This window comes from Stenella coeruleoalba, assembly GCF_951394435.1.
Source record: "Stenella coeruleoalba genome assembly, chromosome: 6".
In the NCBI taxonomy this organism is placed as follows: domain Eukaryota; kingdom Metazoa; phylum Chordata; class Mammalia; order Artiodactyla; family Delphinidae; genus Stenella; species Stenella coeruleoalba.
The window spans coordinates 92,790,483-92,804,233 of record NC_137151.1 but is presented as its reverse complement, the minus strand read 5'-3'; the positions used below and the strand labels follow the sequence as shown (position 1 = coordinate 92,804,233).

Here is a 13,751-nt window from a genome sequence, read left to right as displayed (position 1 = left end):
TGTCAGTTACGATGAGGGGCTAGGTTGAAACTGGAAGCCCCCATCCTAATGGAGGGAGGCTAGGTAATAACCAAGTAAATAAACAGGAAAGTATTAGATGACAAGAAATTCTGTGATAAAAATAAAGCAGAGTGGCAGACAGAGAGTGATGGAGTTGGGCTCTTTCTAGTGGATGAGCAGAACGTACTCTTAGAGGAGGTGGCGTTTAAGCGGGACTTGAATGACGGGAAGTGACCAGACATTGAAGATCTGAGCAAAGAGCCTGGTTGGCAAAGGAACAATTCCTGCGAAGGTGTCAAAGCAGGGACAACCTTGATGTGACTGAGGACAGAAAGAATAGGAAGTTAGCAAGTAGTGGTAGGGAGGGAAATAGGGAGTCAAATAAAATTCCAATAAGGCGTCACAGACGGCTTCCTTTAGATAGTCCTACTTCTTGATGTACTTACTCCCTAGGAAAAAATCTTGCCTCAAAGTATTTGACAATAACTAAAATATGTGATTTGTTATGTGATATAAATTTTAAGTTGGTTTTAAAATTGTTGTTGTTGTTTCCTTTAGGAAGCAATAACAGGGAGTCTCTTCCCTGGCAATGAATTAGTTAACAAGGTCAATTATTGGATTTGGTTACTTTCGGTTTGAGATAAACCATATTGTCTTCCTGTTCTCTGTAGCATGGGGCTTGTTCAAATGCAGTACCATAAGAGGAAGTTTAAAAGGAGGGAGACCAGAACACAGTTCCATTTTGCTCCGTTTGAGCCTTTCAGCTGCCCTGAGTAGAATGCAATATTTTGAGAATCAATAAAGCTGGGATAGGAGGCGGGGAGGAGGGCAGGCAGAGTGCCAGCCTTGCCCATAGCTACTCTGCACTCACAACATCAGAGGCTGAGGAAAGGTCCATAAAAGGAATCGATTATCTAATTCTTCCTCTGTTTCTGGTGAATTTCTCACATATTGCTGAGCCAGAGTTGTAATTTATTAAGCAAGTAAATGAAGTAAATTTTGATAGAATGTCTAATAGACACGTTTATAAAATGGAGTGGGAGGGGCAGGCAGAAGGAGGTTTCTATTTTTGAAGATGGGATAAACTATATTCAGGGTCCTCCAGGCAGAAATGTGTGTGTGGTGTAAATAACAGGGACTGAGCCCCCAGAGGTCTGGACAGATTGTTTGGAGCATCCTTAAACAGCTCTAGAATCGAAAGTCTTCTCCGGTGCTCTGTTACATTTAGTTTAAAAAATTTGCTGGGCATTGTTTAGGACTATTACCAGACCCCAGTTAGAAAGCACACGGGCTCCTAAAGCTAGCTCTCAGTTAGTGAAGCTGGCAAAGCAAGTCAGCCAGCTACCAGAGTCAGCACTGGTTCATGACTCAAGTAACCCAATTAGGGCAAATTGCTGTCTCCTCCTCTTCCTTAATCTTAGGACCCCTAGTTTTATTCAGGACAATAAATTGTACTCAGCTAAAAGACTACGTTTGTATTTCCCACCACAACCAAAGTTGTATGTGGCCATATGACTAACTCCTAGCCAATGAAATTAAGTGGAAGTGTTTTGTGTAAACTCTTGGAAAGCATCTTAAAAGACAGCTGATGTATACACTTAGTTCATTCTTTCCTTTCTCCCCTTCTGTTGCCTGGAATATGGATATGATGGTTGGAGCTCTACCAGCCATTTTGTGCTATGAGGACAGGGTCATACTCTAAGGAACGTAGTGGTGACTAGAAAGAGCCTGGATCCCAAAGACCTTTGTGGAGTTGGCATACCAGCCCAAAGAATCCTATCTCTGGACTTCTGTTGTATGTAAGAGAAATCAACTGCTTCTATGTTACTTAAATCATGATTTTAAAGTTTTTGTTTAATGCAGTCAGAACTAACCCTAAATGGTACACCAATATTTGTATAATGTACCCATATTGCGAGATTGAATGACCAAGATTACTCTCATAAAGCCTTATTTTATCTAAGTTTCTTAAAATTATCATTTTGAAACAATAAACAATTTATAGTAAGATTGACACTATATAAAGTCTTAGCTGACCAATTTTGATTTAATCTAAGGGGTATTTTAATGCACCTTGGCAGATCTCATCAAATGAAGAGAATGGAATTCAGGTGTTCTATGGCCTTTTTCATTTAAAACTGGTTTAAGACATCTGCAATCACTGGTGTATACAGGACTAGAGAGAGACTAGAGAGATCTTCAGGCTCCTATAGCAGCGTATCAATAATTCTCAGTTTATGTCACCAAAAGATCCCAGAAGTCCCTCTATTTCTTGAGCCTCCTGATCTCCCAGATGCAATCGTGTGCACTGACTGGCTCTACAGTAGCCATCCCTGGGGTTAAAACAAGAGAGAGTTCTCTGCAGCTTGTGGTAATCATTACTGCTGCTCACCAAATGCTTCTCAGACTCTGCCTTCCAGCCACATGATAGAATTGTACTTCCTGGATCTCTGTGGTTGAGTAGGGCCATGTTCTGGCCAGTGAATTGTATTACCTCCAAGTCTGGCATGTATTGCTCACGTGAGACCCTTCAGAGTTGTATTTTTCATTTGCCATAGTATCAGGCAGTGGCTGCCCATCACCTGTGTCCAGGAGGGAAGGTGATGCCACCACTGAGCGGTGTCTCCAAGTGTCTCTTATTGGACATGTAGTTTTGAACAAGAAATATACCGTTTTTTGCTTCAATCCATTGAGATTTGGAGATTGTTACTGCAGCATAATCTATATTATCCTGACTGATGCATTACACCATCCAGAAAAAGGCTTCCGAGGATGGCAGTAATCACAGAGGAACTGAATGTTATAATCTATGGTTCCAGCAATCAGAGAAGACATGAGGGTAAAAGTTCCCTCTGATTTGACTCATACATTTAACCCTTTTAAATTCTGTTAAAAAACTTTTTTGTTGAGAAGCTGCCTATAACATATCTATGTACAAAAATCTGTCAGTAAGCAAAGCAATCCTCCTGTTTCTCAGTGACTTCAGACCCTAACAAACTTACTGCCGATCCCGCATTTACATTCCATACACAACTGGCTCCACCGTGTGGTGTTCAGAATAAATAACATTTATTATAGGACTATAAAAGCAAGGTCACGTAGCTAGTAATACCATATACGCCTTGAGGGGGGACTGTACATGATAAAATAAATTACATTCAGCTTGCTAGGGCATTAAATCAAAAGCAAGAGGGAAAATATTTCTGTCACGTGAGCCAGGAAATGCAACAGGAGTGAGGGTCGCTCATTTATTTGTTGATTCAACTAATATTTACTGAGCTCTACTATGCACCATATATTATTCTGGGCCCTGGGGATATAGCAGTGGAGAAGACTGACAAAGTTCCTGCCTTAGTTGGAAAGACAGACAATGGAACAAATCAACAAAGTAATATTTACTACAATGTTGGATGTGACAAGTGCTATAAACCAAATTAAATCCAGGTTAGGGCATAGAGAGAGATGGGGAGGGGTTCTTTTAAATAAGGTTGACAGAAATAAAGGCAAACAATCCATATTTAGCTCTCCCAAAGTTCATTTAGATAAATGACCCAAAATATCAAATACATATAAATATGAACATTCTCTTGCAGACATAAAAGGTTAAAATGCTTCAAGATGCCCAAATCTTGGTTTCTAAACATGATCCTGCCTCAGGCTCTTCAGGCTGGTATAACAGAAACACCATAGCCTGGGTGGCTTATACAACGAACATTTATTTCTCACAGCTCTGGAGACTGCAAAGTCTAAGATCAAGGTGCCAGCGGATTCAGTGGCTGCCGAGGGCCGCTTTCTGGTTCCTAGGGGGCCACCTTCTCACTATATCCTCACATGCAGAAGGAGGAAGCTCTCTGGGCTCTCTTTCATGAGGTCACTAATCCCACTCATGAGAGCTCCACCTTCATGACTTAATTCCTTCCAAAGGCCTCACCTAATAACATCCAACTGAGGATTTCAATATATGAGTTTGGGAGGGACACAAATATTCAGTCTATAGAAATTTCCCTGAAAAGAAATGATGACTCCTTGGAGAAAGCACTGATTTTTCAAATCTGAGGCAGGAAGTGGACAAGAAGATCCTGGGACTTGTTGTTGTGCCAGAAAACACAGAAGCATTCAGACAGGGTCGTGACAGTCTTTAACTTGAAATAGCAGATTATAGGGGATCCCACTGGCAAACTGGGGGCGATTTAAGCACCAAGAAGAATAACTACTGTAATTGATATTACATTGAATGATTAAAATTCATGAGTTTGTGGTGAGTTTTGTAAAGGGAAGGGGCTCTGTTTTATAGAATGCCAGCAAAAGGTATTATAGAATTAGAGAATCATTTTGCTAATTATAATGGAATACTGATTCATGTAAGGATTATCTTGTATATTAATTTCCTGTTGCTGACGTAACAAATTACTACAAACTCAGTGGCTTAAAACAATACAGATTTATCATTTTATAGTTCTGGAAGTCAGAAGTCTAAAATGAGTCAGCATAGCTGTGTCCCTTTTGCAGACTCTAGGGGAAAATCTGTTTCCGCCTTTTCTAGTCTCTAGATGCCGTCTACACTCCTTGACTCTCATATCACTGCAACCTCTGCTCCATTATAACATCTCCTTCTCTCTGACTCTGACCCTTCTGCTTCCTTTGTATAAGGATCACTGGGATAACACTGGGTTCACCCAGATAATCCAGGATACTCTCCCCATCATGAGATCCTTAATCATATCGACAAAGTGCCATTTCGCCATGTAAGATAAAACATTCAGAGTCCAGAGCTAAGGTTGTAGACATCTCTGGGAGCCGTCATTCAGCCTACCACAAATTGTATGTGTGTGTGTGTATATATGTACATATATGTATATACATGTATATGTATATATAATGTGTGTTATATATTATGAAGTACACAAATCACTTACAAGATATTCTTGAATCTAATTAAGGCTTTAGCCCTAACTTCCAGGTTATAGAAATGACATCATAATATAATAATCAAACACATTCAGGATATGGGACATGCTGTATGTCTACTATCTCCTCAAAATTGAAATGTCATACAAAGGATGGAGGATATCCTAAAAATTTTAAAAAGACTTAAGAGATAATAACAAAATACAATGTGTGAACCTTGCTTGAATCTCAGTTCAAAAAGATATTTTTAAGACAATTGGTAGAACTTTAAATTTGTTTTTAAATATTAGATGATATGGAATTATTGCTAATGTTCTTATGTTTACATAAGATAATGTCTTTATTTTGGGGGAATGCATGTTGAAATATTTAGGAGTAAAGTATACGACGCCTGAAACTTACTTTCAAATGGTTTAGATAAAAACCGTGTGTGCGTGTGTGTGTGTGTGTGTGTGTGTGTGTGTAAAGAGAGAAAAGGAAAAAGAGATAGCAAAATGTTAATGTTTGATGAATCTAAGGGAAGAGTGTATAGTTGTTTATCATAAACTCCTAGAGAAAGCATAGGAGGTAATCTCCTTGACACTGGTCTTGGCAAAGATTTTTTTGGATTTGACACCAAAGCAAAGGCAACAAAAGCAAAAATTAAGTAAGTGGGACTACACAAACTAAAAAGCTCCTGCACAGTAAAGGAAACCATCAACAAAATGAAAATACAACCTGTGGAATGGGAGAAAATATTTGCAAACCACATATCTGATAGGAGTTAATATTCAAAACATACAAGGAGCTCATACAACTCAACAGCAAAACCAAACCAAAACAAACAAACCCAAATAACCCAATTAAAAAATGGGCAAAGGATCTGAATAGACATTTTTCCAGAAAAGATACACAAATGGCCGACAGGTACTAGAAAAAGTGTTCAGCATCACTAATCATCAGGTAAACGCAAGTAAAAATAAAAACCTAATACCTGTAAGGATGTTTATTATCGAAAACTCAAAAGATTAACAAACACTCGTACGGATGTGGAGAAAAGAGAACACTTGTGCACTGTTGGTGGGACTATAAATTGGTACAGCCACCATGGAATACAGTATAGAGGTTCCCCAAGAAATTAAAAATAGAACTAACATATGATGGAACAATCCACTCTGCATATATATATCCAAAGAAAATGAAAATGAAATCATTATCTCGAAATGATATCTGAACTCCCATGTTCATTGCAGCATTATTCACAATAGTCAAGGTATGGAAACAAACTCAATATTGACAGATGAATGAATAAAGATATGGAATATTTGTGTGTGTTTGTGCATGTGTGTGTGTGTGTGTGTGTGTGGTAAATTATATAATGGAATATTATTCAGCCTTAAAAAAGAAGGAAATCCTGTCATGTGCTACAACCTGAATGAACCTGGGGGACGTTATGCTAAGTGAAATAAGCCAAAAAAGACAAATATTGCATGGTATCACTGATATGTGGAACCTTACCCCCTCGCTGCAAAAATAAAAAAGACAAAAAAAAAAACACATTGAACTCACTGGGAGCAATTGGATTGTAAGATCTGTAAGGATAAAAGCTAGTGAGGTCAAGACAAATACCTTAGGACCCCTACCATACAACCTTAAATGGTCAAAATCTTTGGTGAAACGACTCATCACAGTAGGGATAAAACAGCTATATTCAATAACACGGATAGGAAAATTTTCCTGGGGTAGAAGATATGCCAATTTACTTCATCTGTATCTAACATAATTTGGGGGGAAAATTTAAAGATCGGTTAGAGACCAAAAGTGACCCAGTGCATCCAGCCTTTCAACCATCTCTAAGAAGGAGCCAGACGCACCAGTAAAGCCATGTTGGATCAGCTTGGCCTTCACATAAATATCCCCAAGTGACCTCAGTCAACACCACATAGAGCAGACAAACTCTCAAGTCAAACCCTGCCCAAATTTATGAGTAAAATAAGTGATTGTTATTTTTAAGCTACTAAGTTTTGGGTTTGTTAAATGGTAATAAATAACTTTCAACATTACCGCAGTCAGCTTTGATAGTGTCCTTGCTTCCCAGCCCAAGAATATGTCTCAGGCTACTCTTGCTTGTTTTCTGCATAGACCTGGAATTGCTCCCAATGCCCGTCTCCTTTCATTGAGAAACCATATACAAAGAGCATTATTTGGGTATCAGGTACTTTTTTTAAGAAACAAAAACATTACAGTCACATTCCACTCCCGTCCTCCCGAGGTAGTTGTCACTATAATGAGTTTAGTGCCATATTAATCTCTTGCATTTTAAAAAAGTTTTACAATTTATATATATTTTCACAAACAATAAATCACAGTGTATTTCATTGATTCTAAACCACACATTCACCATCCATTTTAAAATCACTGGAGATGCATCTTACAACAGATGGGAAGTGATAGTTTAACTGGTTGCATTTTTTTTCATTTTAGCAATATGTGCCTTACTGATCTATTATCTGTTTCATCTAAGATTAGATGAAACATAGATTAGCTCTTTTATACTTTATAAAAAATTTAATCATTTGAGCTTATTTTCCTACAAATTACTTTTCTTGCTAAATATTTTAGCAAACTTTGTTTAGGTATAATTTGCATTAAAAATATGTAATAATGTAGGGGCAGGACAGGAATAAAGATGCAGACGTAGAGAATGGACTTGAGGACACGAGGAGGGGGAAGGGTAAGCTGGGACGAAGTGAGAGAGTGGAATGGACATATATACACTATCAAATGTAAAATAGCTAGCTAGTGGGAAGCAGCCGCACAGCACAGGGAGATCAGCTCTGTGCTTTGTGACCACCTAGAGGGATGGGATAGGGAGGGTAGGAGGGAGGGAGACACAAGAGGGAGGAGATACGGGGATATGTGTATATGTATAGCTGATTCACTTTGTTTAAAAAAACAGTATATATATATATGATAATTTACATATAACAAAATGTACCCATTTTAAGTCCACAGTTTGATGAGTCATGATAGCTGTACAAAGCTGTTTAACTTTTCATTATTAAGCTATGAGCATTATTTATATATTCTGGATACAGGTCCTTTGTCAGATATATGGATTACAAATAGTTTCTCCCAATCTTTGACTTGGCTTTTCATTTTCTCGCTGCTGTCTTTCAAAGAGCAGAAGTATTAATTTTAATAAATTCCAATTTAGAAATTTTTCTTTCACGATTCACACTTTTTGTCTCCTAAGAAATCTTTCTCTATTCCAAGACAGCAATTTCTGTTTCCTTCTAGAATTTCTAGAGTGTTAGATTTTGTTAAGTCTATGATCCATTTTGCAATCTAAATTTTGCACTAAAATTGTGTATGGTGTGAGGCGAGAGATGAGGTTATTTCCTATTTGAATATATAGTTACCCATTTGTTAAAAAGACTTCTTTTTTCTCATTGAATAACTATGGCACCTTTGTCAAAAATCAGTTGTCCAATATGCATGGGTCCTTTTACTCTATTCTGTCCACTCGCCCCTAACATTTCTTATAAAACAGGTCTTCTGTCAACAAATTCTCTCATCTTTTCCTTGTCTGAAAAAGTCTTTTCTCACCTTTTCTGAAGGATATTTTTGCTGAATATAGAATTCTAGGTCAACGGGTTTATTTCCTACGGTACTTTAAAGATGTCATGCCAAGGCCTCTAACCTGCATAGTTTGAGAAAAGAAATATAGTCATTCTCTGTATGGAATGTGTCTTTTTTTTTTCCTCTAGCTGCTTTTCTAATTTTCTCTAGTTTTCAACAATTTGATTATGATGTACCTTAGTGAGGTTTTCTTTTTTTTTTTTTTGCAGTACTTGGGCCTCTCACTGTCGTGGCCTCTCCCGTTGCGGAGCACAGGCTCTGGATGCGCTGGCTCAGTGGCCATGGCTCACGGGCCCAGCCACTCCGCAGCATGTGGGATCTTCCCGGACTGGGGCACGAACCCGTATCCCCTGCATCGGTAGGCGGACTCTCAACCACTGCGCCACCAGGGAAGCTTGTGAGGTTCTTTATGTGCTTCCCTGCTTGTTGAATTTCTTGGATCTGTGGGTTTATAGTTTTCATCAATTAGGAAAACTTTCAGACATTATTTCTTACATTGTTTTTGTCTCCCCTATCCCAACTTCTAGGAGTCCAAATACAAGTATGTTAGAAGACTTCATATTACTTCATAGGGGAGTAAGTCACTGTTCTATTTCTTTTTTCTCTTTGTGCTTTAGTAAGCCTCACTGATTTTTAGTACTGTAGTGACCCATCTGCTATAATTCCATCTGTTCTTTCTCATCCAGCTAGTGACCAAAGAGGTAATCAAATAGCAGCAGTGATTTTGAAAAAGAAATCTTACACATACTTGAATTATTGGTATAAGTGTATTAACCACAAATAAAATATTTAAAGACTATTAATTTTAAAATGTGTAATTTTTTCAATATCTTCTTTACTGTCTATAAAATGAGTTTGTGTATATATACATATACATGTAACATTAGAAATGATACTGAATATGATGCCAATGATGGGCTGCTGTAATTTTTTTACTTTGACTTCCTTCTACAGAAAGTGATGACAATCTGTGGAAAATGCTTTATTGTATCATGCCAATTTACTACAAGGAGTATTTCAAAATAATACAAAAGTAATCCACAGACTTGATTAAGTGAAGATCAACTGATCTGAAAAATTTTTCTTCCTTAGTTCTTCTCAGTAATTGCTAAAAGTCCAATAAGCTGATTTTTCCAAGATTGATTATTCTAATAACTTTGGGTGTTCAATCCGTGAAATGGTCCAGTCAGGCTTTACTCCTTGTGTAAACTCCCTCTGAAATCTAGGGAAAAAATTATAAATAATGTGAATCTTATATCAGTCCAAATACTTCCTGGATAACTACATAATTTGCAAGTATATATTAGAGGCAGTTGTTAGCAAAAAGCTAACAGTTAATGGTAAATAAAAATCAAAAGTTTAATCTACTAATTTGATCACAAAATATATCCCCACAAAATCAGAAGTGCATTCTCAACTAAAATGAGTATTTTTAATGGACTGATCTACATACTCTCCAACATCTGCCAGTCCTTGAGAGGAACTTCAGTGTTATTCTATTGTTAAGTACTAGCCATAATATACGCCTAATACGAGGAGAAATAAATTGGAATATGGTGATAAAAACAGCACTTTCATGGAAGCTGGTTTATGTGGTTAGATTTACTCATAGCTTGCATTAAGACCAATCTTGAAAATAGCAGTGTTTATGAGCTGCCCGTGATCTTAGTAGGGAATATCAGAAGAACCAAAGGTTAGTGTTGATTATAGTGTTCTAAATGACATCTTAAAAAAGAGACAATTCAGCAGATTTAAATTAAGTATTTAAATATACAGAATATTTTGGGTAATTACAAATAAAGCAAAATTCAAAACAGAAAAAGAAAAGAAAAAAAGTACATCTCCTTCAAGAAAAGTGAAGAAAAAGAAGATATAATTCCCTTTACCTTAGCAAACCAGCATATTTTCTTTCCTAGGTCGTTTTTGGGATTTGTTCATTATTTTAAAGCAAATTTGTATAACTCTGGTGACATAACAGTATTCTCTTTTAAATAGATACTAAAATATGACATAACAGTATTCTCTTTTAAATAGATATTAAACTATGTCTCCACTGACTCGCTTGACTTTTTCACTGTTCCAAATTTTATTAGTACAATAATACACTAGAGTGTCTCTTTTAAATAGTTTGTTAACCTCCTGTTAGACAGTACCTCCTTAAGGGCAGGAACCCTTCAATTCTGTATCTGAACCCCTACCAGAGTACTTGGTAAATAGGAGATGGTCAATAAATGTCTAGTGAGTGGATGGTCCATGTGCCAATTATGGCAGATCTTATTTTCCCAAGATGGTCATAACTACATCTTGCATCCCACATGCTCTTCTGCAACGTGAACTTGCTGCTGCCCCATGAAGAGGTGGAGTCTCTCCATGCCCTTTCACCGTGCAGATCCTGTGACTGCTTGGACCAGCAAACCATGGTGGAAATGATGTTGTTCCAATACTGGGCATAGCCCTTTACTGGTCTAGCATCTTCTGGCTTCTGCCTCTTGGAAGCCAACCACCATGTAAACATGTGACTAGCTTAACACTACCACAAGCCCAAGCCGCAAAGAGAGGCCTTGGAGAATGAGACGTCATGTGGAGAAGCCAAGGAGCACCATGGTGCTGCCCACATGAGTGAAGAAGCCATTGTGGAAATGAACCCCTAGCTCCGGCCACCCCACTTGATGCCAGAGGGAGCAGAGAAAACTCCACAGCGGAGCCTTTCCAAAATTCCTGAGCAGTAGAATAGCAGGCAAAATGAATGGCTGTTTGATGCCACCGAGTTTTGGAGTGGTTTGCAACGTAGCAATAGACAGCTGAAATACAGTTTAATTAAATTCAGCAATATTACCTCTTCCTAATTTCTGAACACTCCTGTTTCATGGCCAGTGTGTCTTTCTGACTTTCTCTCTTCATAAATAACTTGTCAAATTTCAATCTTTTTCTCCCTAAATCTCCCTTTAGTTTTCATACTTTCATACTACCTTCTATTTTCTAGAGAAAGGAAACAACGAAATGTGATTAGACTTACTCATAGCTCGCACTAAGAAGTTGTTTAGTTTCCACGTTCTGATCCCCCAACTTAACCTGGAACACACTGGCTCCACTTATAGTTTCACTGGGGATGTTGGCACTGGTTAGATACCAAAAGCACATCAGGATGTTAACAAACTTCCTTCCTTAGAGAAAAAACATACACACATACAAATACAAATCACAATAATCTATCATTCTTATATCCTTAATGAAATCAGCAACTGGCAGTAATTATACAGCTGTTACAGACCAAATTTGGGGCTCATTCTAGTCTAACTTAAGATACCTGTATTGACACGTTTTTATTTTTAGAAAATTCTCCTGGGGTTTATGACACCTTCCTCTCTGGATCACAGTAGTAAGAGCTACTATTTACTGAGCAGGTACTTTTTACCAAGTGCACTACATGGATTACTTTCAATTTGTGGCATTTTCTAAAATTATGATAACAGATATCTATTGTCAAACCAAAAATGAGGGGGAGGGGAACACTTTTTTGCTGCTATGTCATTAACTTAACCCCAACTGCCAGAAAGAAGCCTTCTATTCTACCCCTAATTCACTTTACTATGCCCAGTGATTATGACAACGACCTGTGCAAAAATCAGGTAGTAACCATGGTGCTAAGATGCAATTTGAAATATTAGGAAGAAGAAAATATTTATCATTAAAAGTACCTTTACAAATGTTTCAAATTAATATGTGTGTGAAAATTTTTTCACTATTAACAGTCCTCAGTCAGAACTGCCTTAGCAAGTGTGTAAGCAAAGAGTAGATTTCCTGTGTGCCTAGCACATAATACACTGCAAATATTTGTAGAGGGAGTAAGTCAGTAAGTTTTCAGGGAAAATAGGACAAGGAGATGAACAAGATAAAGGCTAAAGTTCCTTTCAACTATTTTCATCGTCTCCAAATAAATCCAATTTGGGAGTTCTGAGTTAATGTTACTTTCAAAACAGTCTTTAGCTAATATTATTTACTTTTTCTTTTACTCTTTACTCCTACTTAACATACAGCTAGACACCTAAAATATTCAATTGTTTTCCTTTCAGTTAGGAAATCTGAAACACAAATATTTTCATGTTAAGGTATGGGAGCAGCTTGTCTTAGACAATTTTCTTTAACTTAAGTTACAATGCTCTCCTCTGTGAATTAAATAACATTAGGGGAAAGTTCTAGATAGAAAGGCATAAGAAACTATTACCATGTCCCAAGTCTTCCAGAACTAGGGCTTTAAAGAATGAATATATCATTTTCTCTGCAGTTCTATAAATATCCACTTGTACCAACAAAATGTCACTATTCCATGATTATTCACTAACTTAGCTTATCTGGACAATCGTGGGTCATTTAAAGTTGACTATGCTCCAGCATTACCTTTCTCATCGTAGTAAATGGAGATGTCTCCTGTTGATGTATATACAATTTCATCTATGTCAGCAGCAAGGGCATTTTTATGGTTGTCAGGTAGTGAAGTAACCTTTTCTTTCAATACACGTAGTGTCTAAGTATGGAAAAAGCAAACCATAGTTCACTTGTTGAATTTTCAAAAGCTTTTCAAAAAGTGGAGTGAATTCTTCATGGAATGAATTTTGTAAAAATATTTTAAAATTTACTGCCATATTTATTCATTTTCAAAAGCAAGGCTGAGGGGCTTCCCTGGTGGCACAGTGCCTAAGAATCTGCCTGCCAGTGCAGGGGACACGGGTTCGAGCCCTGGTCCGGGAAGATCTCACATACTACGGAGCAACTAAGCCCATGCGCCACAACTATTGAGCCTGCGCTCTAGAGCCAGAGAGCCACAATTACTGAGCCTGCGTGCCACAACTACCGAAGCCCGTGCATCTAGAGCCCACGCTCCACAACAAGAGAAGCCACCGTAATGAGAAGCCCGCACACCACAACGAAGAGAAGCCTCTGCTCGCCGCAACTAGAGAGAGCCCGTGCGCAGCAACAAAGACCCAATGCAGCCAAAAATAAATAAATTAAATTAATTAATTAAAAAGAAAAAGCAAGGCTGAAAGGGATCTGATTATTCAATTAGATAATTCATAATAGAACTGTTCTTATATGGAATTCAGTTCTTACACAGAATTCTATATAAGAACTGAAAGACATCATATTAACTTACTTAGGCCTTAAGTAGCAAGTCATTCTATACTTTTATATGACCCCAAGTACCCCAAAGGCAAGATACAGGG

General features: G+C 37.6%; 1 protein-coding gene across 5 annotated transcripts in view; it reads right to left on the bottom strand.

The window, feature by feature from the left end:
• Positions 1-5,898: 5,898 nt before the first annotated feature.
• The window catches only part of MAIP1 (matrix AAA peptidase interacting protein 1), a 13,289-nt gene continuing 5,436 nt past the window's right edge, over positions 5,899-13,751 (bottom strand). The window contains exons 3-7 of one of the 5 annotated variants that reach the window (XR_013828784.1): positions 12,928-13,054; positions 11,546-11,693; positions 8,706-8,970; positions 8,497-8,590; positions 5,900-7,057 (exon numbers count right to left, since the gene is read on the bottom strand). Coding sequence is in view for 1 of the 5 variants with exons in the window: in XM_079924653.1 (XP_079780779.1) it covers positions 9,673-9,751; positions 11,546-11,693; positions 12,928-13,054 (354 nt within the window). In the remaining 4 variants the exon portion in view is untranslated. Of the gene's footprint in view, positions 7,058-8,496; positions 8,971-9,264; positions 9,752-11,545; positions 11,694-12,927; positions 13,055-13,751 lie in introns of those variants that run through there. The other 4 variants (XR_013828783.1, XR_013828785.1, XM_079924653.1 and 1 more) reach the window with 4 other exon arrangements.